The 26,850-nt window shown below is 44.4% G+C and overlaps 1 protein-coding gene across 20 annotated transcripts in view; it reads right to left on the bottom strand.

Moving 5' to 3' along the window:
• Positions 1-26,850, bottom strand: part of LOC119962769 (protein unc-13 homolog B-like) — a 746,238-nt gene that overhangs the window by 218,046 nt on the left and 501,342 nt on the right. For all 20 annotated transcript variants that reach the window (XR_005459949.1, XM_038790824.1, XM_038790825.1 and 17 more), the window contains one exon: positions 19,339-19,429. Coding sequence is in view for 19 of the 20 variants with exons in the window: in XM_038790824.1 (XP_038646752.1) it covers positions 19,339-19,429 (91 nt within the window). In the remaining variant the exon portion in view is untranslated. The remainder of the gene's footprint in view (positions 1-19,338; positions 19,430-26,850) is intronic.

Genomic DNA, 26,850 nt, shown 5'->3' with positions numbered 1-26,850 from the left:
AACATCTCATCATTAAAGTTGTTCACCAATCCATCTCCTCTGCCACATGACAAAGGTACGATATTGCTCAGGTTTGTTTCTCCCATAAATACTGTGCTCAATAAATTCATATCTGCATTACTTTGTGAACTTTCAATATAACGGTTCACCTCACTATTGGGCAATTCAGATATTTGGTTGGCAGATACAAGATATTTATCCAAGAAAGATCCAATTTTTTGATTTTCAGCACTCACTTTAAAATAATGTTCATTTGTGCAATTTTGGCACTTACAAGGGAGGCTTTGCTCCAGGAGAGCCAAATCTTCTGGAGACGTTTCATGATATTCTCTAAAGTCAATAAAGCATCCAGAAGTTCCTGACGCATCTACCCTAGGTAAGCAGTTGGTATCAACGATCTGATTTGTCACACAAGCATCAGAAAACATATTAACATTTGCGGCATGTGTTAATTCAGATTCTTCAACTGAATAACTTTTTTCTCTATTGACCAAGTGTCTTATCTTTTTAATTTCTTCAGTCTTTCTAATCTTGAAAGATAATTCAACATCTGAGCCACTTTCTATTCTATTAAATGTGTCTTCACAAATGTAGAAGGTTTCACTCATGTGCTCTTTCAAATTTGTCTCTTCTGATGGCTCCATTAAAGTCAGTGAATTCGGACAGTTTTTTGTTGAAGGTGCGTAAGTAGAAATTTCAATCCCCATGCTTTGCAAATGATGGCATTTTTCACAGATAAGATGCCAGTATTCAGGTCTAGCACAAGCTACCACGATCGGTCTTGGTTCTCCTCTCACATTTCTCATTAAATCCAATCGATAAACCTCCTTGATATGCAGAAGTTGTTTAATGCCATCAAAATAATTATTTTTTAACAAATGATTATTAATTGTATCTTCTGGGTTTTCATTTGCTTCTTCAGGAATATTGTAGAAGTACAATAGTAAGTCATCTTGGATGTTTGTGTTTCTGTCCAGTTCATACAAACTACTTGATGTGTGCAATCCGTTCCTCAACCATTCTATTTTCTCGAATATTGCATCTAAACAACTAGACATTTCATCTACAGATCCTTTTAGTGAAGTCAAATGTCTCCGTAAGTCTACAATTTCTTCTTGTATTCGATTGATTCCCTGTAATTCTTTAAATACAAGTTCAACAATACCTTCTTGCTGGTGTGAAATGTATTCATTCTGCAAAGGACAGCTATAAGAAGCACCAAGTTCATCCTTGTTCTGAACGATAATGTAATCTGTCACGTTATCATTACTTTGACTTTCAACCAAATATTTATTGTGAAGACTTCGAAAACTATTGACCCATGACAGATCTGTCAACTCTATATTCTGAAGATCATTCCCATTTTGTTTGCCTGCATCTTGGTCTTTCTGACAATCATTTCCATTCATTTTCTGTTCATTCTTGCACCAATCTATTTCAGCAAAGTCACAAACATCTCTTTCACAGGTGGAATTCATAGCCTTTGGATTGTCTGACTTGATGCCACACACAAACATATCTGTTTCAATTTCAACAGAAGGAGGTTGGCAATTTTTGGAGAAGGGAAAAAAATAACATTTTCTGCACTTGTCCCTCAGAAAAAGTAATTAGCAGATGATTTTGTTTTCTTCTTACTTTCGGGTCTTAGCCTTACACTTGTATTTACAGAAATCACAGCATGCTATATTCTTCCTTCTTATCTGTATATTTCTTATCCAGAAAACATTGTATACTATGTTTATAAGTTGAAAGTAGAGGCCTATATTATATTAAATGTCTGGTTACCAATTACAGTTAATAATAAATATGGAGAGATTTCCAATGAATTGTACACGTTTAGGGCACAAAATCCAATCACCCCAGTTTTTGAGCACAGTGATCATGTGCCCTAACCAGTTTGAAACAGGATGGTGTAGCCACCGAAGTTGGCCACTTCCCGACTCAAAATGGCGATTTACAAAGCACGCAGGGAAAATTGGACACTTTAAGAAAGACAAGCAGGTTGCAGAATCTCCGTGTACTCTGCCTGCAGAGAAAGCAGACAGCACCGAAACCAGCAGTTTGCATATTAATGAGCGATCCCCGGGAACAATGGATACAACGATTCGCTACATTTGGGATATTCTATGGCAGGTCAGACTTCCCGGCGCCAACGGGAGTCTGAAACAAAGGAGACAAACAAGCCAGGAAGAACCGCCCAGTGATCGAGAAACGGCCCCAGTATTGGGGGATTCATACCAATCGATTGGTATGAGATCCAATCGATTGACAGTAAGCTCGGGGTCCGCCCAAAAGGGCACAAAGCCCCTGGGACCTATAAATGTCAGGTCCCAAGTTCAGCTCACTCTCTTAGCCGGCCCCCTCAGCATAACATCTCAGCAGCTCTCGACGAACTTGACCGTAAGGAGGAAAAGCCTGGCCAATTGCTGCACCACCAAGTAAGTGTCATATAACACACGCTACGAGACAGACACTCCTGGCCCCTTAGTCCATACCAGCTGGAAGCCTGCAGATCCAGTACAGAGCAAGAGGCCATTGTTCCCTGATCCGGCAGGTTCCCTTATCCAGATAAGTATTGGCCTATTAGTGGTAGGAATAGTTTAGTCTTTTAGTATTATATGCATGAGTAGCGAATAACTGTGTATTAATAAACGTGTCTTGTTTTGAACCTTACTGATTGGTGTATTGAGTCATTGATTTGAACTTGAACTTGAACCTCGTGGTGGTATCATAAAGATACCTGGCGACTCTAGAGCTAAGGAATAAAACAGAGCCAAGTGAGTGTGAAGCGCACTCACCAGAACGAGCAACAATGGGTGAGACATCAAATTTGTCTCACCACCTCACTTCCATGGTGGTGGCATGGAAAGGTGTGACCCCTGGCAGTCTCAGTGTCCACTTCTGTGCCCTCTGCACACTCCTGATGGCCAAGTAGCATTCTGGTAGCCTTTGCTACTTAAATGAATAATTCCTATAAAAGACAAGTTGCAGTAGTGTGTTGGATTTGACCACTCACACAGAAGCCATATCACAGCAAGGAAAGAAGAGGGCTCCCAGATTGAGTGACATTACTCTGAATAACTTCTCAGAGGAAGATAAACCCAGGAAGGACACAATCATTCCAGGAAGAGGCAAGAAGCCTTCCAATATTACATTGAATAGGAGTGGGAGCACCAATGGGTCTTGAGATTAATAACTGTCACCCAGTCTGTGATTGCTGTCATCCAGGCAGTCTTCATGGGTGTACGTCTCAAATCAGTCCAGCAAACTATGCTACAGTAGATTACGATTGCTGAGGTGCTGTTCGTATGAGGGGCAATGACGCCATAGATCATGGACCTGCTGTTGTCTCACAGGATGACAACATTTGTGTTGTCACGACTGCCACTGTGCCAATTCCCTTTCTGTTGCTTCTCAGTCAGCCAACCTAGATGCTTCCATCCATGTAGAATTGGTGCAGTTCAAAGCCCGACCCTCAAGTTCCGGAGCTACTCAAATGTATCTTCCAAAATCATCTGCAGTCTCCATCAGTGAAAGAGAGTAACTTATCATCAGTATTGCTGCAGCCACTGGATTGGCACGTGTAGGAGGTCCAAGTCTGGCAAGGGCATCTGCAAGGCAGATGCTAAGGGATTACACAAAGGTGATTATTTTTGTCCGTTTTCCTGTTTTATCGATATCTTCCTAGAAATGTTATATAAAGATTTTTGCAGCAGGTCTTTATTAAATGAGCAAGGCCAAGAGGTCTTTGCCATGGCCAGTCTGAAATGAGATGTATTTTAAGGGAATGGAGAGTGGACGTGAGGAAGGGAAGTTCCTTTCAACTACAGTGAAGGCTCACTCCTCAGTCTCTTGCGTTCTGTCCAGATTTAAAAACAGCTTCTTCCCTGCTGTTACCAGGCTCCTAAATAGCCCTCAGATGGACTGATCTGATCTCGGCACACCATTTCTCTGCTGAGTAGTACTACAGTCCTGTATGCTTCATCCAATGCCTGTGTCTACATATTTACATTGCGTATTTATGTTTGCCCTATGTTTTTTTTTCATGTATGCAATGATCTGTCTGGACTGTGCATAGAATAATGCTTTTCACTGTACCTTGGTACACGTGACAATAAACAAATCCAATCCAGTTGCAGTTAGTTCATGTAATGTCATCCCTTCCTCTTCTGCTTTTGCCTTCCGAGTAGCCTCTGGATCTCAGAAGGTAGAGCCAAGGCCCTGATAATTGCCAGGTTGGAGAAGATCCAGGGCTTGTACTGCAGATATACCCCTATGTGCACAAGGCAACAAAATTCCAGCAGAAAAATGGCTTACACCATGGTTGTTCATGTGGTTCTATGGCTCTCATGAAGTGGCCTCACAGGGTGGGATGGCAGAAGAGGGGTCATGAATCATGTGTGGAGAACATATCTCAGCTTTCACCTGTTGTCTGTCTTGGAGGGACAAAGTCAGTGGGTACTGCAGACTGTCAAAGGATTAAAGCATTGTGTGTGCTTCCACGTCAGCGGGCATTCACTGAGATAATTTCTTGGTGAGGTCACAAATCAATTACACAATGACAGAGTGTAGTCATTGCGGTTTCAGTATCACTCTCCGTTGACATGGGGAACCTGTAGAACCATGTATATGCAGTTGATTGCACCCTATGCTATCGGGATGTCAGTTATCCAGGCAAACCAACATATCCTCTGATTTTGGTCCACCTCCCTCAGAGAAAAGAGGATGAAGGCACTTCACCTCTGGTAGACTGACTCCTGGATTCCTCTGTGAACAGCACACTGTGACATGTTGCTTATGTTCCCAACTGTGCCTGAAAGAAACTGTTTGCGAAGAACAAAGAATAATGTTGATCTTCTCAGGCATTGGGATGGCTGTCAGCTAGTCTGGTCTTGATTTGAGATTCCAGGTCTTCATGAAGGAGGTGACACAACTCTGTCACCAACTCCTTTGTAAAGAAGTCTCTTGAGGCACTGCTCACATTCCAAAGGAAAGCTGATGCTCCAGAAAGACCCTCTCAGGAGTTCACCTTTTAAAGAGGCCCCTCCTTCTCTTCCCTCTTTGCAGAGATATCCCTCTCTGCAACCTCTATCTATCCTGCTCAAACTGCAGAGCAATGGCACTTCAACCACTGCCCTCATGCCCTCAACAGTATGTCATTTTCTCTCAGTCCTTCTCTGGTCAACAGAAACTTTAAATTCCGCAAGCAACAAGTCACAATGTTTCCAGAAACCTTGCCTGACCACAAGTAAATTGAAAGCACCTCAGTCGCAACATGCTGAGTCGTTCTTTCAATAGCTTCAGAACTGGGTCCCAATTACTTGCTGACGCCTGATTTTTCCGGAGTGAAGGAAGAAGGTGTTCCCTGCACATTTGTGAGTCAATTTTAGTGTTCATGCATTGAAGCAACCCTTTGCCGTCTGTGACATTGTGATTTGTCCTTTCAACAACTTCAGGTGCACATGGGGGTACACATGTGGGTGACACTCCCAGTTGGCTGATGTTTTGAAAGAAGTGGCCAGAGGCACCTCTCGAGATTTTAAGATGGAGGTATGTTGGCATATTACTGCTCAAAATGGTGCTGCAGAATTGAATTGTGTGCCCTGAACATCCCCAATGTTTTGCTTTTATTGCATTTGTTCAAGAATGGTTGAAAATACAATGCTTACTTTCACACAGGCATAATACAGCACAATGGAAACGGGAAAAAGCATATGTGCAACAATTCATGAAGACAATATTACAATGAGTACATTAGGTCTTGTATTATAAACATGTGCCTTCCCAACCTGCAAACTTCTCGAAACGTAAACATGTTAACTATTCCTGTAAAGGAAACTTTCTATTTGGGGATCAGTGTGCAGAGAGGGTTTAATCAGAAATAGATCAATATTCTTGCTATCCTCCCACAGTGTAATCTGGACAAGGTAACCCAGTCAAATTTTAGCTTGATCCCTCAAATAATCCTATTCATAAATTATTTAATTCAGAAAAAACTTAAACATTGCACTTACAGGTACAATCCACAAAAAAAATCTTCTTGTTCCTTATAGACACATAATAAATAGATTCTGGTAAATGAGGATGATGGGTGTTAAAGTGCACTGAGCATTGATTATGGTGGATTGTTGGAAAAATTAAAATAAATTTACCTTCCAAGTCCTTATTTTTAATCAGCACAGTTTAAGTCTCCATTAATGACTTGGGTTACCAACTTTCAAAGCAGCAAAGATTTCTATTCCAACCATGTACTGATGACATACCAGCGGTTCAAACTAATACTGAATCCTGTCGTGTGCCGATTCGCAGCCAGCACTCTGCCTTTCTTGCAGGATATAAAAAAAATATTCAAAATGTTAATTTTGTCGACCATCTGTTCTTACGTAACACACTAAATTTCTCACTTTTTGAATTTCATTTCACTCAGAAAATCCTCAAGAGAGATTAGGTTCACACAATATATATAACTTGCACACTACTGAGGAAAAATGAAAACAGATAAAATTACATTCACAGAATCGTAGAATTGATACAGTGCAGAAAGAGGCCATTCAGCCCATTTATCTGCCACTCCAACTGAACAATTCACTGAGTGTCATTTTCCTGCCATCTTCCCATGACCCTGCACATTCTTTTGTGCTACAGTTGAACCTGTCTCCATCACAGTCTCAGGGAATGTATTCTCATATCGCTTTTGCTTCTTCTGCCATTGACTTCAAATCTGTGCACTCTCATTCTTTAGCCTTTCATACGTGGGAACAGTTTCTCCCTATCTACTCTGTCCAGATCCCTCATGATTTCTAATACTGTACCGCCATAAAATCTCCTCTCAGCCTTTTTTTTGTCCAAGTAAAACAGTCCTAACCTCTCCAATTCATCTTCCTAACTGAAGCCCCTCATCACGAGAGTGATTCTCATGAATCACTGGAGTGATTCTATTACTCTGTGCCATTGGAATGTAGGATGGATTGAGAGCTGTATGCTTTTCCTTTCTTGTTGCTTCATTGGGAATAGAGTTAGTAATTAAGGGTACTGTTTAAGGGGTAATTGTAAGTTATTTTGGGGTGTGTCATTAAAGAGTATAATATTGTGTTAATAATAAAGTTCGTTTTAAAATACCACATCCCTATTTCTTTGGGCCATCACTTCTGGAGTATTCATTCCGCACAGTCGTACGAAAATAAAATAAACATTAGGGTTTTAGTCCAGTATCTTAGCCACTGTTGGGGTCTGTTTTGGGGCGGTAATAAAATTAAGGGCTGTTCTGAGATCTTGGGTATAATTCCTTGTTTTGCTTGGGGTTATTGAACCTAAAGACAGTGAGTGTGTGTGGAATGATTGCAGTCTTTCAGGTTTTGAAGTATAAATAGGGTGTGACTGGAGATGGTTCTTTCAGTTGCAAAATGTTTCCCGGGTGTGGAAGTTGATGATGGTTTACAAAGGGAAACTAAACAAAAAGATAGGGTTTGGTGGAGAAGCTGCAGTTAACTTTATCTAAAGGGATGAGGAAGGTAGAGATAATAAGTCATAGCTCAACAGTTAATTTGCCAGAGACACAGAACAAATCATTAGAATTAGCCAGAATTCAATTAGCAATAGAGTGAAGAAATTGGAAATGGAAGAAAAGGAAAAAGTGATGGCTTTACAGACGGAAATGGAAAGGATGAAGCTTGAAGTAGAAATGGAAAAAAATTAGCAAAGGAAGAAAGGAAGAAAAGAATAAAGAAAAAGAGAGACAATTTGAACTTTGGAACCTGGAACTGCAGGGAGAACATCAACCTAAAAGGCCAGAGTTAAAGGCAGAATCTGAGGAAGGTCTAGGGAAGGAGATATCCTTCCTAGTCAAAAGCTTAATCGGGATATGTTTAAATATATTCAAGCATAGCCAAGATTTGATGAGAAAGATGTGGAAACCTTTATCTTTTCATTTGAGAAAGTGGCTAACTATTTAATTACCCAGGACCATGTGGGTCATGTTGGTTCAAACAAAGGTGGTAGGTTGAGCTAATGAAGTGCTTGCATCACTATCAGAAGAGGCATCTAGAAATTATGATGAGGTGAGGAAAACCACATTGAGTGCATATGAACTTGTTCCAGAAGCCTACAGACAGAATTTTTGAAATATAAGGAAAGACCCAGGTCAGATATATATAGAATTCGAAAGAATAAAACATAATACTTTTGATGGGTGGATAAGAGCATTAAAAATAGACCAAACAAAAGACACTCTTAGGGGATTTTTTGTTTTGAAGAAAGATTCACTTCCCACAGTAATGAAAACTCAAGTGGAAGAGCAAGTAGTTAAAACTGCTAGCCTGGCAGCAGAAATGGCAGATGATTTTGATTTGGTTTCCAACGTCAATTTCAATCTGTGAAATTAGAAATTCACAGGTGGTCAATGCAAAGGAGGTTTAATGGTGATGTTAAGGAGATTTTTCCTCAGATTTAAAAGGAAACCTATGATAGTGGAAGAGAAATAAAAAAAATTAATTGTTTTCATTGTAATAAAGTTGAACATGTGAAGTTGCAGTGTTGGTGGCTTAAAAAAAGTACCGGGAAGGCAGACTCGGTAAAACAGAATAAACCAGTGGGGTTTATTAAAGTGGAAGAAAAGCCATTGTCCCAGTGGAACAACAAAGTGTACAACCTGATGAGAGGTTGGTGGATAAGCAGGTGCCAGAACCTTTTAAGGATTTTATTTGTATGGGTAAGGTTTACTCGTGGACAATAGGATACAGGAGAAAGTCAATCTTTAATAATGAGAGATAAGGGGATATGTAGTTTAGAAGGAGAGCTGATAATATGTGGAATTAATGGTGAGAGAGATATAGTTGAAAAGCCAGTGGAAACTTAAACAACTGAGATGTTGCAAGAATCATATCCTGTTGTATTTACTGATTGTGTGGTGACAAGATCACAAAGACACAGGTTGAGGCAGGGAGAAGACAACTTGAGGAGTAGTACAGATAAAATGGCTGAAGTTGAGTTGCCAGAAAACATGTTTGATCAGACGGATGGAAAGAACAAAAGCAGGTGGTGCTCTTAAAGCAGATATCTTTAGTTCACGCAAGTTAGATGAATTACAACAGAAAGATTCAGAGATAAAGTAGTTGTATCAAAAACGGAAATAGAATGAGTGTATACCAGAATGTTGTTACATTTGAAATAATGCATTAATGAGAAAATGGAGACTTTTGCATAATGAAGCAGATGAGAAATGGGCAGAAGTTCATCAAGTGGTATTTTCAGTCGGTTATAGCAAGGAGGTTTTGTGGGTCGCACATGAGGTTCCAGTAGTGGGTCATTTAGGAGTAAGGAAAACTCAAGCAAAAATACATAAATATTTTTATTGGCCTGGACTGCATATGGATGTAGTTGAATTTTGCTTACATGTCACACATGTCAGGTAATAGGGAAACCTCAGGTGGTAATCAAACCAGCACCTTTATACCCATTCCAGCATTTTAGGAACCCATTACTCGAGTAATAATTCATTGCGTGGGACCCTACCTGAAACAAAAAGTGGTAATCAGTATCTGTTGACCATAATGGATGTGTCTATTAGATTTCCAGAGGCAATTCCATTCAGAAATATTACATCAAAGAGGGTTGCAGAGTTAACCAAATTTTGTACTAGATATGAACTGCCCAAAGAAATTCATTCAGATCAGGGATCCAAGCTATGTTTGGACAGCTCAGGGATAAAGCAATTTAACTCGACGGTTATCATCTGGAATCACAAGGGTCATTGGAAAGATGGCATCAAATTCTAAAGACCTATACTCAAGATTATACACAGGATTTGGATAAAGGAATGCCATTTGTAATACTTGCAATTTGGGACGCACCAAATTAATCAAGTAAATTCTGTCCATTCAAATTAATTTTTGGCCATTAGGTGAAAGGACCCTTAAATTGGTCAAAGAGAAATTAGTGAGTCAGAATTCGGAGACTATGTCGTTACGACTATGGGTGCGATCCAGTGGCCATGTTGCACTCCCCTGCGGCTTCGGAATCGGAACTCTGCCCAAAGTGGCTGGCAGGGCCAAACAGCACTCGCTAAAGTAGGTCCGACCTACCCACGATCTACCGGCTGCCCTCGATCTACCGGCCTCTCCAGGGAGGCTGTAGCTGGGCGCCGATCACAAGAATGTGGACCAAGCGGACCGGCACCCGGGGTTCTTCCGGACACCAGAGGCCACTGGGTGGCCAGGGATAGTGTAGGGTGGCCCTCTCCCTGGAACATGGGCACTTTGGCACTGCCCAGCTGGCACTGCCATCTTGGGGGTGTAGGGGACCACAAGCTCACTTAGAGATTGGGGCATCCTTTCAAAATGTTGGCTCGATCACTGAATTCAGCTCCCCAGTGCTGAAAGAAATTCTAAACGTGGGCTAATCTGGTGAGAAACTCCCCAGGGTACAAAAAGGTGACTAAGTGTCATTGATTAGTGGTGGGGAACTTGCCGCAGGGCCGACGGGAAGTCCCTGAAAAACCCATCACAAATGACCTTAGAAAATCTTCCATTGAATTCTGCCCTATGTCTCAAGTTTTGGGGAGACATTAAGTAGGGCTAGTGAGATGGCTCGGAAACATTAAAAATTGTCACAACAGGTAATGAAAAAAAAGATGGATAAGAAATCAAATATTTGCAGCTTTGTTAGTGGAGAGAAGTACTAATTCTGTTATCAATGGTAGGTGAGCCAGAAAAAGCAATGTTTAGTGGGCCATATCGAATTGAAATGAGCGATTAAAAATATCCATCTTCTATTTTTTTATTTTCTCCCTTATCTAAGCACCACATGATACAGCATTTATATAGCACTTTTAATGAGGTAGAAGATCGAAAGGCATTTTGCATGGGTGTTACCAATCAAAATTTGACACTGGACCACTTATTAGGGCAGTGATCATGTCAAAGAAGTAGGCTTCAAGATGCAATTGAAACGAGTAGTGAGAAGTAGAAAGGTTTAGGAGGATAATTTCAGATTTTAGGGCCTAGGCTCAAGGCACAGCTGCCAATGACAGAATAATAAACATCAGGGATAGACAACAGACCAGACTAGAGGAGCATGGTGACCTTGGTGGGTTGTGGGGCTGGAGAATGTGATAGAGCTGGGGAGAGGCGAAGACATGGAGGGGATTTGAAAGCAAGGTTTGTGATGTAATATTGCAACCAACTTCTGGGTGTAGCATGGTGGTGGCCTTATTAATTTATCATTCATTTCTATCCTGTGGAAACATTTTGCCATTCTCGTCAGTTTCCACTGACAATCTTGGTGAGTTCATGCCTTGATCTTGGGGGAAATCACATTGCCTGTTTCCTCAATATGAATCCTTACTTGGGAACAATGCCATTCACAACATCAAATCTTTTTAAATAATCAATCACAGAGAATAAATAATATAGTAAAAAAAATTGGTCAGGCATGACTTGTTTAAAAAAAACAGATGAGGAGCAGATGGTGGACAAATTTATTTATTTCCCGGAAGCTTTTGCCTCATTAAACATTATTGGTGCAGGGCACTCCCAACGATTTCTGGGAATAATACTCTTCGTCCCTTCACTTTCTCCCCTGCTTTCCTGGAAGCGCTGACTATTGTTGGGAGTACAGTTCACAGGCAGCTGTCAACTTCCGTTCAGCCTTAGATCCATAGAATCCCTACAATGCAGACTCATAATAATGATAATAATAATAATAATAATAATAATAATAATCGCTTATTGTCACGAGTAGGTTTCAATGAAGTTACTGTGAAAAGCCCCTAGTCGCCACATTTCGGCGCCTGTTCGGGGAGGCCGGTACGGGAATTGAACCCGCTCTGCTGGCATTGTTCTGCGTTACAAGCTAGTTCTTTAGCCCACTATGCTAAACCAGCCCCATTGGGCCCTTCAAGTCTGTACCGACCCGCCGAAAGAGCCCTCTACGCAGCTCCATTCCGCCCCGCCTTATCCTCGTAACCTAATTTGTAGATCAAGAGGCAATTTAGCATGGTCAATCCACCTAACTCACACATCTTTGGACTGTGGGAGGAAACCGGAGCACCCGGATGAACTCACGCAGATGTGGGAAGAAAGTGAAAACCCCACACGGACAGCCACCAAGGTCAGAATTGAACCCATATCCCTCGCTCTGTGAGGCAGCAGTGCTAACCACTGTGCCACCGTTAATTCATTCAACTGGCTATTATTCACTCCCGAGTCAAGAGTGAATTTCAGCTGGCTTTCAACTGTCAAGGTATCATAACCCAACCAGATCCCGTTTGCCTTTGTTACCCATAAACTTTAACTTTCCAGCAAAGGAGTGGGAGAAAGAAAGTCAATATGCAGTCACAGGGAGCCTGGATTTTCCTTTCCCTCACCGGAGTACCGAGGTACCCCAAAAAGATGTGCAAGTTAAAATCTACAAGTAAAAGCTGAGATTTGCATCTGGTACCCTTCTTATATCTAAACTTCAAACTCACTGGGCACTGCGTTCACCGACTGATACATCAGACAGCTGTGGGAATGCATTTTTACATTCCACAGGATTGAAGTAGAGGACAGCAGACACCATTCCCAAAGCTGAAGTTACTTTATGGTGCAAAACCTCTCTTTAATTATGTTCAGGGATGTGAAAAAAAAGCACAAAACTTTCAAAATTTGAGACATCTTGGGAGAGACATTTTCTTTGGGTGAGAGGACAAAATGGGCAGCATGGCATCAACCACCTTCGACATGTCCTGCCCAATATCCAGCTCCACTGAAGTTGATGAGATACTGCTCTTCTTGCGCTGCTACTCAAGGTGAATTACTACCCCTTTGACTCCTGATTTTGAAAACCTTGCATGTAAACTCTGAATACTGAATTTAAAAACTCGCAAAATTGTGAAATTTCCTTCTAAAGAAAGGCTGCGTTCAGATGAATTCAAATATTCATCTATTTTCCTCAAAACGGTTTCCCTCTACCAACAGGATGCTGACAGAAGATTTTGCTCTCTACGATAGGATAAATAAAGCAACATTTGTCATTTCTGCAATGGCAATGAAAGTATAGAGCAATAATATCGTGAAGTTTTATGTCATACAATGCTTTAATCAAAACTCATCTGATCCAATTTTATGTTTTTCAGATGCTGCATTATTTGGTTGCTTCTCTACACTTATATTTGAAAACTAGTTTGCTATAATCGTTCATACAATTATTGAAAATCAACATTTAAAATTAGATAAATCCTTCAAAATTTCTATTCACGATATTAGCAACTAAATGCTTGATGTATTCATATGGCATTGCTTTGTCTGATATTTTATCACAAGAATGAGCCCATTTGAAATATTAAGGTTTAATGCCTGTGCTCAACCCCAAAACAAAGGCAGGTGATGTGAATATATTAAATGTCTGTTGACTAATATTGCCAACAGTATTTTTAGGATAAAGTTATTAATTCACTAGCTATGTATTATCATGCAACTGTTTCCTTAGTGATTTGAATAATACCACTGTGAATGATTTAACATTTTTAAGGACCAATGTCAGATAAACGTTTTCTCCTTTTGTAATGTCTTTCTGCACTGTAATCAACTTCTGTCCAAAAATATAATCGAATGAAGTCATGTGAACAGTAATTCATTCACAACCATGGCTAATTAACATAAAAATGAAAAGCATGCTGTTTATTTACATTAAAAGATTTGTGTACTAAACAAAGACATACCTGTCACTTTCTCCTTTCCATGCAAGAATAAAGAATTGCCTACATCTTAAGTTTGTTCAGTCTCATCTCCCATATAAACTCTTGAAAAATCTTTCAATTGCTGTGAAGCTAATCCATTCATGTTGGAGTTGCACCCGGATACAATCTTGACATCTACAATATCTCTGTGAACTCTTGAATGTTGTGCAATTCCATACGTCACTCAGCAGGATGCATTTTGAGTTATTTTCTTCCTCCCCAGCACAGGGCTTATACAACAGCTGGCTATTTTCTACCTCATTATCCACGGTCAACTTGATAGTGCCTGATCATGGGATGGATGGTGTCAATTCTTCTCTTAAGATCCACCTCCTGCCCAAAGCATTACACTTTATCTGAAAGCACTAACTGTGCTGGGCAACTGCTAGCAGAAATTCAAAGGGCCAGTACAATTAAGCTGTCAGGACTGACTTGCATCAGGAAGAGGAATGAGTATTCAGAAAATTGTACAACAAAGCTTCGAAGAATAAACCATCATTTCTGTCTTCCATCAAAGTCGTTTTAATTATGCTGCTTAAAATGTAATTATAATGTACACAGAAATAGTTAAACAATATGCCGATTATCTTTTTGTTGCAATTACAGGGTGGTAGATTTCAACAGGCTGGAATTTTGGATCTAGTATACAAAAACAGAACTGTCAATAAAACAGCCATAATAGGCCTGAAACAAAGTGAAAAGATTACGGGCGTGATTTAATCACTGTGCGCCGATTAGGACTCCTTTTTAAAACGTGAAGCTGGCAGAATTGCAACTGTGGAGATCCGAGGAGGTGAGTAGCCATCTTTGCTCCCAGGCAATAAGCCCTGGGGGGGGGGGGGGGGGGGGGGGGGGGTTTGAATCCCCGGCGGGATCAGCCTCGATCGAGGTGGCCTACCATCGATGAGGCGGGGTCCACCCTGGGATGGGGGCGGGAGTGTGTGTCTGTGTCTTAGCACCCGTGGGTCCACCATACCACCACCTGGATCATGTGTACCCGTTGTGGGGGCAATCCCAGCCCCTGCCCGTCTGTCTCATTGACCACACATAACTATAACTGATCATGAAGGCCTCTGGCTGTGTAGCTGCAGGCTATTGCTAAAAGGGAATTGGCAATCGTAATTAAGTGAGTACTTCACAGCTCCCAAGTGGATTCCCGTGGGTAGGCATGCCATGGAGCATTTGGAGGTTATTGCCGAGCATCACAATCAGATCATGATGCCTCAATACTGTGCCTGAGCACTCTGGGAGGTAACACCACGGATAGTGGCCAACATCCAAACACCTAAGGGTTGGGCCCCAGCACCGGGGAATATCCGCGACCAGAGGGTGGGTGTGGGCACCTGGGAGGGGACGAGCACCCGATCCAGGTAACGTTATGTGCAAGTGAATGGTGTACAGGGTATGAGGTCTGGTGACTAAGGGCCCCGCTGTGGCTGGAGGTGCATGGGCTGGGGATATCAGATGGCAGGGGATGTGCAGGGAGGGTGGTGGCGGAGCAATGGGGGAATAGAGTATCCTGGGTTGGAGGACACCACTGGTTGTCAGTCTCATACGTCCTACCAATTCCTTACAGATATTACAGGAGACGGATGACATCTTGGACTTAGAGGAAACTGCACGGCACTGCTGGCAGGACAGGCGGCAGCAGCAGGGTCAACAGAGACTCGCTGTGGCAGCCCATGTGCTTGGTCCCACTCCATACCATGAGGACCCGGCCGCCCATCAGGCCAGGGAGGGACTCAGAAAGGGAGGCCAGCGATGGCCCATGGTAGAACATAGAACAGTACAGCACAGAACAGGCCCTTCGGCCCTCGATGTTATGCCGAGCAATGATCACCCTACTCAAACCCACGTATCCACCCTATACCCGTAACCCAACAACCCCCCCTTAACCTTACATTTTAGGACACTACGGGCAATTTAGCATGGCCAAACCACCTAACCCGCACATCTTTGGACTGTGGGAGGAAACTGGAGCACCCGGAGGAAACCCACGCACACACGGGGAGGACGTGCAGACTCCGCACAGACAGTGACCCAGCCGGGATTCGAACCTGGGACCCTGGAGCTGTGAAGCATTTATGCTAACCACCATGCTACCCTGCTGCCCCAATGGTGTACCGGAGTTGCTGGACTTGCGAACAGCAGATGGACAGCTTGTGCCCCAAGTGGCTATGCCTCAACAAGGGGATGGTGTCATGTCCCCACGGACTTGGCACCATGTGGAGGAGGAGAATACTCGCTCCCTTTGGCCGTCAAGTTCACTGCAGCCCTAAACCTTTATGCCTCAGCACCTGTATGGCATCTCACAAGCTCCAGCCCACAAGTGCATCCATGAGTTCACGCAAGGGCAGCGAACTATATAAACTTTGACATGGACCAGGCCAAACAAGATGCCAGGTCCACAGGGTAATAGCCTTGTGCGCACAGGGCTGTCAGGGAGTGCCCTATATCAACAGGAAGGGGTTCCACTCCCTGAACATCCAGCTCACGTGCGACCACCACGTGAAGATTACACAGTGTGCACGCTTCCCAGGGAGTGTGCACAATAGCTACATGCTGGGGCAGTCGGACATGTGGCCACCCATGACGAGGCGCTGGAACAGGAGAAGCTGGAGGATGAGCCCAGGAAGGACTCACAGAACAAGCCGGAGGATGGAGGACAGGTGCAGCGGCGAGGGTCCGGCAAGCCTGGATGGCCATGGAGGCAGACATCCTCACCCGCTTGACATAGGATGTGGCCTTGTCTGTTATTGCACCTTCTTACCTGCCCCTCTCTCATTCTCCTTCCCCACTCCACCGCCACCCTGTTTCACCCACTCAGGGTCTGTGTAACATCAAGAACAAAGAAAACATCAGACTCTCGCGAGACATTATGATTTGGATCCTGCTCTTACTGTGCAAGATCCAGATATGGATAAGTAAATGATTCATTAGGCTCATTTAAATATGCGCCCACTGGATTCACTGGCCATGCCTGGGAGACTTTGCCAGGGCACTATTCAGTACTGGGCCACACAAATGTGGAACAGTCATAACGGCACCGTGGGGAAGGGAGGTGTCTCCCAGGCCACTGGAGATCCCAGGTGGTAGTGCATTGGGCAGGATAGCACCCTGGCTCCCCGTCTGGCACCTGGGCCTTGGCACTGCCAGCATGGCATCTTGGCACAGCCAACTGGACACCCTGTCAGTGCCACCCTGCCTGCAGGCACCGAGAAACACCCGCTAAATGCACCATTCAGCAGATTTTAAATCAAGTCTGCTGAATTGCGCCCATATTAAAGGCATTTTCAGCAAATTATGTTTTATAAACTATACAGAAAATTGACTTATGAGTATATACTTCTTTTATGATGCTATGAATAGAATTATGTCCCCAGAAGGAGAAACAAGGGGAATGAGATCTGTTTTGCCACCCAGTTCACCTGAGCACAAAACACCATGTCATTTGATAGCATAGACTAGTAGTATACAGATGACATGATACTGAGAAGTGAAATCATTCCTTTTGTCAAATACACCAAAAACAAATCTAGCTTTTCCTTGCGACTCAATTAATTAGCATAATCACAGAGAACCATAACCTGTCATTCTGCATGATTTTAATGACCATGATATTTTGCAGCGATAAAATTTCGTTCAATTTTAATCTGCATCAAATATACAAATCGTCTCAGACATCATAGATAGAAAATGTGAAACTTGTATTGAAAATGTCTATTTTCCCTGAAATGTCTTTTCATAGTGCATTATCTCCCACTCCAGCTGGCCTCTTTTACCTCTGTGACATTATGGATCATTGCCAGTACGCGAGCTTTTAACTATCCCCACCATCATCTTTAAATTTAAAACCCATAAAATGAAAACTGTATTTCAGAAAAACATATGCTAACCTGCATCTGTTGTTACTTTAAAAAATCTGAAAGTTTGTCAATTATTATGCTAGCTTGAATACAGCGGTTTGACTTCTAAAATTTATTCACCAGTGCTTTTGTCAAGACATTATTTAAATAGTGCTTTTAAGACAAGATGGTTTTTCAAATTTCTCCAAACGTTATCTTCACTTTCACCTGAACAATGACCTCTGACTCTTGTAATTAAAGGCTGTTTAATTAGTTACATGTGTGGTTAAGGATGATCGATAATCATAGGCAGCAGGGGGGGTTGGCGTTGCCGAACCTGCTTCATTATTATTGGACGGTAAATGTGGACAAGGTGCGGCGGTGGGGAGAAGAAGGGGTAGTGGGGGTTAGGATGTAGGAGGAATCATGTAAGGGGTCTAGTTTAAGGGCTATGGTGACGCAGCATTGCCAATGGCTCCGAGTAGGCATTCAGGGAGCCCAGTGATGCAATCCATGGTGAAGATATAGAATCAGCTGAGGAGGCATTTTAGTGTAGAAGGAATGTCGGCGCTAATGCCACTGTGCAAGATTCATGGGTTTGAGCCAGGGAGGATGGATACTGTATGCAGGAAGTGGAGGGAAGTGGGGCTGATCAAGGTGAGGGATCTGTATTTGGAGGAAGGGTTTGCAAGTCTGGAGGAGCAAAGGGAGTGGGTGGAGCTGCCGAGGGGGAATGATTTCAGGTATCTGCAGGTTAGGGACTTTGCGCGAAAGGTCTGGAGGGAGTTCCCTAGGTTATCGGGATGCACCCTGCTGGAGCGACTGCTGCTTCCAGATGTGGAAGTGGAGGGGAGAATTGGGGATATATACAAGTGGCTGTGTGGGCAGGGAGGCGAGAGGGTGGTGAAGATCAAGCAGAAATAGGAACGGGAGTTGGGAGGGGACATCAATTGGGGAGTATGGAATGAGGCACTGCGTAGGGTAAACGGGACCTCCTCCTGTGCAAGGATGAGCCTGATCCAGTTTAAGGTGGTACACATGGTGCATATGACTCGGGTGAGAATGAATAAGTTCTTTCAGGGGTAGCAGATGAGTGTGAGGTGTGGACGGGGCCAGTGAATCACTCACGCATGTTTTGGGGTAACGAAAAATTGGGGTGATTCTGGGCAGGAGTGTTTGCGGTCTTAGCCAGGATAGTGGAGGCGGAGGTGGACCTGGACATGGACCCGGTTCCTTTGGTGCAATATTTGGGGTTTCAGAGAAGTTGGAGCTCATGGAGAAGAGGCAGGCCGATGTCTTGGCCTTCACCTCTCTGATTGCACGGCAGCAAACTTTACTGGAGTGGCAGTAGGCATCGCCACCGGTGGTAGCAGCTTGGCTGGGTGACCTGTACGACTTCTTGCGGTTGGAGAAGATAAAATATGAGTTAAGGATCTCTGCAGAGAGATTTGAGAAAAGGTGTGGGATGTTTGTGGGGGTGTCTCTGAGCTAGCAAGTGAGAGGTACGCATGTTACTAAGTATACTGGGCATTGTATTCCCTGAAAGTTTAATTCGGTAGAGGGCTTGAACCTTGGCTGTGATTACATTTTGTCCCTTACATATTGCTATGTCAATACACACAAATTCATGCAGGCATCATCATCATTATCTCTCTAACTCATGCATCCATCAGTACAAGCAAAACGAGTTATGGATAGTCATATAAACAATTCAAATTTGTAATTTCTACATTTGGAAACAGGATCAATCAGAATGTACCCCATAAACTGCAGCACTACCTCTTGGATTTGTATTCGAACTTTGTTGATGGCTCGAATCCAGCGTGCTCTAGCAGGAGAAAATGGAGGCATACCAACTTCATCACTATAACTGCAAAAAAAAGTAAGTGAATAATTACATATGAAAGGATAATAACCAATTTTTAATAACCATTTGGTCTTTACCAAAAATTTTGACAAAAGTGTACAATTTAAAACAATCACAATCATGAGAGAAAAAGTACCAGGAAAACTAATGGTATTACGTCTCCTGGACCTGACTGCTTGCATCCTAGGATCTGAAGATAAGTGGGTGCAGAGATAGTTGCAATCTTCCAAAATTCCCCTGATTCTTGAAACATCCCAGCAGGTTATAAAGCCACAAATGTAACACCACTAATCAAAAATGGAGGTGGACAGAAAGCAGGAATTTATAGGCCAGTTCATCTAACATCAGTCAAAGGGAAAATGCTAGAATCTAGTATTGAGGAAGTAGCTGTAGGATATTTAGAAAATCATAACTGCCATCAAGCAGAGCCAACATGGTCTTGTTTTTGAAAAAATGAATTATAGTTTTTTGAGAATGTAACAAGCAGGTAGATAAAGGGGAACTGTAAAATGTAGTACATTTGGATTTCCAAAAGGCATTCATTGAGGTTATTTTTCATTCATTTACAGGATGCAGGAGTCGCTGGTTAGACTAGCATTTATTGTCCATTCCTAGTTGCCCTTCAGAAGGTGGTGATGAGTTGCCTTCTTGAACCGCTGCAGTTCTTGTGGTGTAGGTACACCCACTGAGCTTTGAGGGAGGGAGTTCCAAGATGTTGCTGCAGCGACAGTGAAGGAACGGCGATATATTTCCAAGTCAGGGTGGTTAGTGACTTGGGAGGGAAATTCCAGGTGGTGGGGTTCCCAGGTATCTACTGCTTTTGTCCTTCTAGATGGTAGTGGTCTTGGGTTTGGAAGGTGTTATCGAAGGAACCTTGGTGAGTTACTACAGTGTATTTTGTAGATGGTACACACGGCTGCCACTGTTCATCGGTGGTGGAGGGTTTGAATCTTTGTGGAAGGGGAAGCATCAAGCAGGTTGCTTTGTTCTGGATGGTGTCAAGCTTCTTGAGTGTTGTTGGAGCTGCACTCATCCAGGCAAGTGGGGAGTACTCCATTAGACCCCTGACTTGTGCCTTGTAGATGGTGGACAGGCTTTGAGGGGTCAGGAGGTGAGTCACTCACCGTAGGATTCCGAGCCTGTGACCTCCCTGGTAGCCACAGTTTTAATGTGGCTAGTCCAGTTCAGCTTCTGATCAATGGTAACCCCCAGAATGTTGATTGTGGGGGATTCAGAGATGGTAATACCATTGAATGTCAAGGGACGATGGTTAGATCCTCTCTTGGAGATGGTCATTACCTGGCATTTGTGTAGTGCAAATGAAACTTGCCACTCAGTCCATGCCTGGATATTATCTGGGTCTTGCTGCATTTCGACATGGACTGCTTCATCATCTGAGGAGTTGTGACTGGTGCGAAACATTGTGCAGTCGTCCGCAAACAACCCCACTTCAGACCTTATAATGGAAGGAAAGTCATTGATGAAGCAGCTGATGATGGTTGGGCCGAGGAAACTACCCTGGGGAATTCCTGCAGTGATGTCCTGGAGCTGAGATGATTGACCTCTAACCGCCACAACCATCTTCCTTTGTGCCAGGTATGACTCCAACCAGCAGAGATTCCCATTAACTCCAGTTTAACTAGGGCTCCTTGATGCCGTGCTCAGTCAAATGCTGCCTTGATGCTAAGGGCAGTCACTCTCATATAAAAGGTGATTGCTGAGGACAGGGGACGGGATTCTCCGACCCTCCGCGCCGGAATCACGCCCCGTGCGGGGGCAGAGAATACCCGTTCACGCAGGAAATCCAGCGCGACGTTGCTTTCCGCGATTTTCCACGGACCCGACACTCATGCAGCGCCGGTCGGGGACTGTTGGAACACGCCCCCGCGGCGATTCTCCGCGGTTGACCGGCCGAACTCGCGCCGGCGTGGCTCACATCTGGTACCACCCGGCGGGAGCTCAGACCAGAGGGCGCGGTGGCGGTCCTGGTGGGGGGGGCGGGGGGAATCTGACTCGGGGGGGGGGGGGGGGGGGGGCTCAGCGGTGTCCAGGCCCGCAGTCGGCGGGCCATTGCGATCTGGGGTTCCTACCTTTATCCGCGCGGGCCCGCTGCATGGCTCTTTCTTGTCAGTGGCACCCGTGGCGAAGTGGGCCGCCACGCACATGCGCGGCCGCACGGTCTGGACAGCAGACCGCAGCCAGAGCTATGGGCTGCATGCCGCGGCCCTGCTAGCCCGCTGGAAAACAGAGAATCACGCTGCAATTTCGAGGAAAAAGTCCGGAGTGATTCTCGCCCGTTTTGCAGTGGCTTTGTCTCCAAAAGGGAGAATCCCACCCAAGAGCTCATGGCATTGGAGAAATTAGATTGGTGAGTTGACAGGAAATTGAGTGTAAGGATAAATGAGTAATTTTCAGGTTGGCAAACTGTAACTAGTGAAATGCGCATGGATCAGTGCTGGTCGAAAAGCAAAAGTCAACTGATTGCTCTTTTGCATTTTCCTTAGTGCCTGTGGTAGTATGACTAGGGAGATCATATTACCTTAGAACCAAGCTGTCATTGGTACAGCAGACTCACTGCCCATTGGCCCAGGCAAGTCATGTGCCTCTCTGCTAATTGGCTGTGGCTAGTCAAGTGACTCCCCGCCGATTGGCTGAGAGGTTGGTAGCTCCGCCTACAAGGTGGGGTATGAGAACTCGTACCGGCTGGCAGTCGGCCATTCTCTGTACGACCACTGGGCCACTTTGCGGCCGTCTGTCTATCAAAGTCGGTCGCTGCCGTCCAATACAGCGACCACGGGTCCCCCACCCCCGCGCTCCTCTAGGGCCGCTTGTGGCCCGCGGACCTCGCTGCCTCCACCCTTCACGAGTGATTCACGGACGCCACCATCTTGGGGCCCCCGATGCCACGTGCGGCCCGCGGGAGCCGCCATTTTGGGCCCGCCTCCATGTGCGACCCCCGGGCGCCGCCATCTTGTTCATTCCCCACCACGTGCGGCCGACGGGCGGCGCCAACTTGGATTGGCACGGAGGAACCCACAAGCGATTACTCCATAGTGGATGACGACTCTGAGTTCCTGCCACGACTCGCCTCGGTGACATTGGATCAATCACGGAACCGCACGCTTTCCACAGCGACCACACAGATCCGCCTCAATGGTTGCAAGACGAGCTGCCTACTGGACTCCGGGAGCACAGAGAGCTTCGTCCACCCCGACACGGAAAGCGCTGCGCGCTCCCCGTTCACCCAGTAAAGCACAAAATCGCTCTGGCATCTGGTTCGCACTCAGTCCAAATCACCGGGTGCTGCGTGGCAGACCTCACGGTCCAGGGGAGGGTTTTTAAAAACTATAAATTCCTCATCCCTCCCTGCCTCTGCGCACCGGCACTTCTTGGGCTGGATTTTCAGTGCAACCTGCAGAGCTTAACTTTTAAATTCGGCGGCCCTATTCCCCCCTTACTGTCTGCAGCCTCGCGTCCCTCAAGGTCAACCCCCCTTCCTTGTTTGCAAACCCCACCCCGGATTGCAAACCCGTCGCCACCAGGAGCAGACGGTACAGTGTCCAGGACCAGACCTTCATCAGGTCTGAGGTCCAAAGGCTTCTGAAGGAAGGAGTCATAGAGGCTAGCAACAGTCCCTGGCGAGCACAAGTACTGGTGGTTAGGACTGGGGAGAAAAACCGAATGGTCATCGATTACAGTCAGACCATCAACAGGTTTACACAACTGGACGCGTATCCTCTCCCCCGTATCTCTGACCTGGTTAACAGGATTGCGCAGTACAAAGTTTTTTCCACGGTGGACCTTAAGTCCGCCTACCACCAGCTCCCCATCCGCGCGAGTGACTGAAAGTACACTGCGTTCGAAGCGGATGGGTGACTCTACCACTTTTTAAGGGTTCCATTCGGTGTCACAAATGGGGTCTCGGCCTTCCAAAGGGAGATGGACCGAATGGTTGACCAATATGATTTACGGGCCACCTTCCGGTATCTCGACAACGTCACCATCTGCAGCCATGACCAGCAGGACCATGACACCAACCTCCGAAAATTCCTCCGTACCGCAAAACTCCTTAACCTCACATATAATAAGGATAAGTAGTGTTCAGCACCGACCGTCTAGCCATCCTCGGCTACGTAGTGCGTAATGGAGTGATAGGCCCCGACCCCGAAAGCATGCGCCCCCTAATGGAACTCCCCCTCCCCAACTCCCTCAAAGCCCTGAAACGCTGTCTGGGCCTCTTTTCCTTTTATGCCCAGTGGGTCCCTAACTACGCTGACAAAGCCTGCCCTCTCATCCAGTCCAACACTTTTCCCCTGTCGATGGAGGCCCATCAAGCCTTTAGCCGCATCAAAGCAGACATTGCAAAGGCCACGATGTGCGCTATTGACGAGTCCCTCCCATTCCAGGTCGAGAGCGACTATCGTACAACTCGTACCGGCTGGCAGTCGGCCTTTCTTTGTACGACCACTGCCGGGCACACATCTAGCGTATTAAAGCCTGTTGTTTGGAACCTCTCTACGACTCGAGTCCAATTGATGGTGCATCAGTGCCTATTATGCTGGTGTCTTTGCCTAGTTTAATGTTCTTTTAGTGGCGGCAGCATGGCTGGTGTAAGGTAACTGACTTTCAATGGAGGAATACTGTGGATGGCCTTGCAGGATGCCTTCAAACAGCTCTGGGTCTGAATGTCCTGGCTTCAGATTACACCATCTTGACTTGGCAACAGCAGTCTGGGCCGGTGGCTGACAGGCAACAAGGATGCTGACAGAATGGTGGGGGGTGGGTGGACAAATAATGTCACCTTGATAAAGGAAAGCTGCTCTGCCACTCACCTGGGGCAGCATCTTAGCTATCCTAGTCATCTGCTGTCAGACAGATTGCTGAACTCCTCTGAAAACCTCCAAACCCGTTTGAACATGCGACTTTCACTGCAGCACTCAAATGTTGAGTGGCTTCTCCTTGTGCTCCAATGCAGGCTGAGACATTGGCTATCAGATGCTACATCCGGGTTGGTAAGTTTACCACCACTTCCAAATTCAAAAGAATATGATCCAAGATCTGTGCAAAGTCCTATTTCAAATTGGTGGTGGACTCCTTCATGCTCCTTGTTAGTTATAGCAAACGTTCTGGCAGGCTTGCCCATACAACAAGAATTTTTGTATACATGCCGCCAGCGTTCTTCTCAATATTCCATTGAAGATTTCAGCTGAGTTTGCTACAGCAGAACTCATCTCTGGCCACACTCTGTGGAGACCTGGCACTTGCGTCCCCCTTTACCTTGATTGTGGGTCACTTGTTCCTGGTGACTCAACATATACAAATCCCACCGCTCCTCAAAAGTTTGTGACTAGCTAGTATCTGAGCTGGAGTGGTTGCAAGTGTGAGCCTGAATGAATTTGTAGGTTCCTTCATTGTTTGTGTCCTGCTCCTATTGCACTTCATGCTGCTCCATGAGTACTTTACAGCTACTATAATTTTCTTCAAGGGGGTTACGACGTAAGGCTGTACTTTTACCCATTAGTTAGGAGTTGCTGTCTGCACTAATGCACCATTTGTCCAGCAAGAGAGAGGATGAGTCCATCAGTGTAGTGAAATGTGTTTGGGTGATGTGCCTGTCATCTTGAATTGCTTGCAATTTGTGCAAACCTGTGTATGAGGCTTACAGCATTACCATATCTCTGAGCTTGAGGTGAGACTATGGATGTTAGGTGTGAGTCATGTTTCATAAAGAATATTGGTATGTGAGTGGAAGGAGGGGCTGGCGGTAAATGGAACAGTGTGAGGCTAATGGATTATTTGAAAGGATATAGTATTTGAAAATACATTCACTGACCCTTTACTATTCATGTAAAATCATAAAATCTCTTCCACACTACATTTAGATCCTCGGGATAGACTTCTCGAATTGACAGCAATGACTGTCTGCTCCCCTTGCCTTCTCATTGACTGGAGTGCATCCTTGTGTCTGTGGGAAGGGGATATCTCTCTTCTTGCCCACCTCTGGCACCATATCCTCAGCGGAGAAGCTTAAGGAATAATATCTTCCCTGTAATACCACTCTCATGATTCTTCCTGTTCCCAGACCCATCCACAAACAGCTTCAGTTTCAAACAGAATGCACCTTCTCTTGAAGTGGTGCTAGCTTTGTACAATCTTTGGCCTTTTGATAAGGCACGCAGCTATTCAGTAGCACATTCAATGCTAGGCTGCGTACTATCAGTTAAATTAGATGGTAGTAGGATGGTTGTGTGATGTCTGCGTCACCACAAGCGGGATTGGATTAATTATGGATCACTATTCCCAACTCTCTTAGCCGGCCTTTTCCAATATTTCCCCCCCCAGAGTCTAAACCAGAGGAAGTAATACAGAATTGTTAATTCAATGTCAGATCATGTACAGAAAGCAAAAGAAAGGGAGATAAATATGAGGTTATGAAATAAAAGCGGCAGAAATAACAAGTTAAAAATTAATCATTTACATCTTCTAATATTTTTAAATCTCCCACAATAATTAAAATAAACCCCAAACTTGTAAAAATTATTTTTTCATGCCAAAGTGGTTGCTCAGTAGTAATTAAGTCTTCTCACATTATTAAGAATAAACTCACACTTGAATGGACAAGCCCTCGCATTTTTGGTGTATTTAGTGGGGCTCAATCATGTCGGCACTCCAATTTCATACCTTTCCATTATTTGAATGCTAAATCTGTCAGTGAGATACTGTTATGGTGAAGGTTCTGGAGGAGCAGGGCAACTTGGACAACAGCCTCTTCATTTTCCCATTTAATTGTGCATGTGTGGCCGCCAGAAGTTGGTATCCGATTAACTCTATAATAATGATGAATGCTCTTAGCCTCTCAAGTTATTTGTACTGCAAGATTTGGAACAATATTTTCACAATGGCCTAACTATGGTAGATGAAATTCAACACAGATAATTGCAAGGTTTTATATATTGGAATTTAAATAAACAATCAATTAATTTAATGAATAGTGCTGAGCAAGCTGAGGGAAAGGCTGAAGAGGGAAGTGAGATGGGAGTGTTAGCAGTTTAAAAGCCTCGAATTGTTAAATTACTGCGCAGAGAAATAAGTAAAGCAACCAGAATTCGGAGCTATATTGGCCAATCAAGAAAGAAGTCAGACAAAATCATCATGAAGTTGTGTCATACTCTAATCAGGGGACATCTTGAATACTGGAGTAGAAGTTTGTCATCGGCAGTAGCAAAAGTGGGCAGCATTGCACCAGCCACTTGTTACATGCCTCAATCAAGATTCAGTTCCATAACGAATCTGAATATCAAATGAGGTGTGGAACAGATGGCCCATGGCCTGCAGTCCATGTTGTGCAACTACCCAGGACAACTTGTTATCTGACTGTGTGCAATTCTAGACACTAAAACAGAAGGGAAACAAACCTTCAACTT

This window comes from Scyliorhinus canicula, chromosome 3 (genome assembly GCF_902713615.1).
Source record: "Scyliorhinus canicula chromosome 3, sScyCan1.1, whole genome shotgun sequence".
Taxonomy (NCBI): domain Eukaryota; kingdom Metazoa; phylum Chordata; class Chondrichthyes; order Carcharhiniformes; family Scyliorhinidae; genus Scyliorhinus; species Scyliorhinus canicula.
Note: the sequence above shows the minus strand (reverse complement) of the source record. Positions and strands in the feature narration are given on the sequence as shown.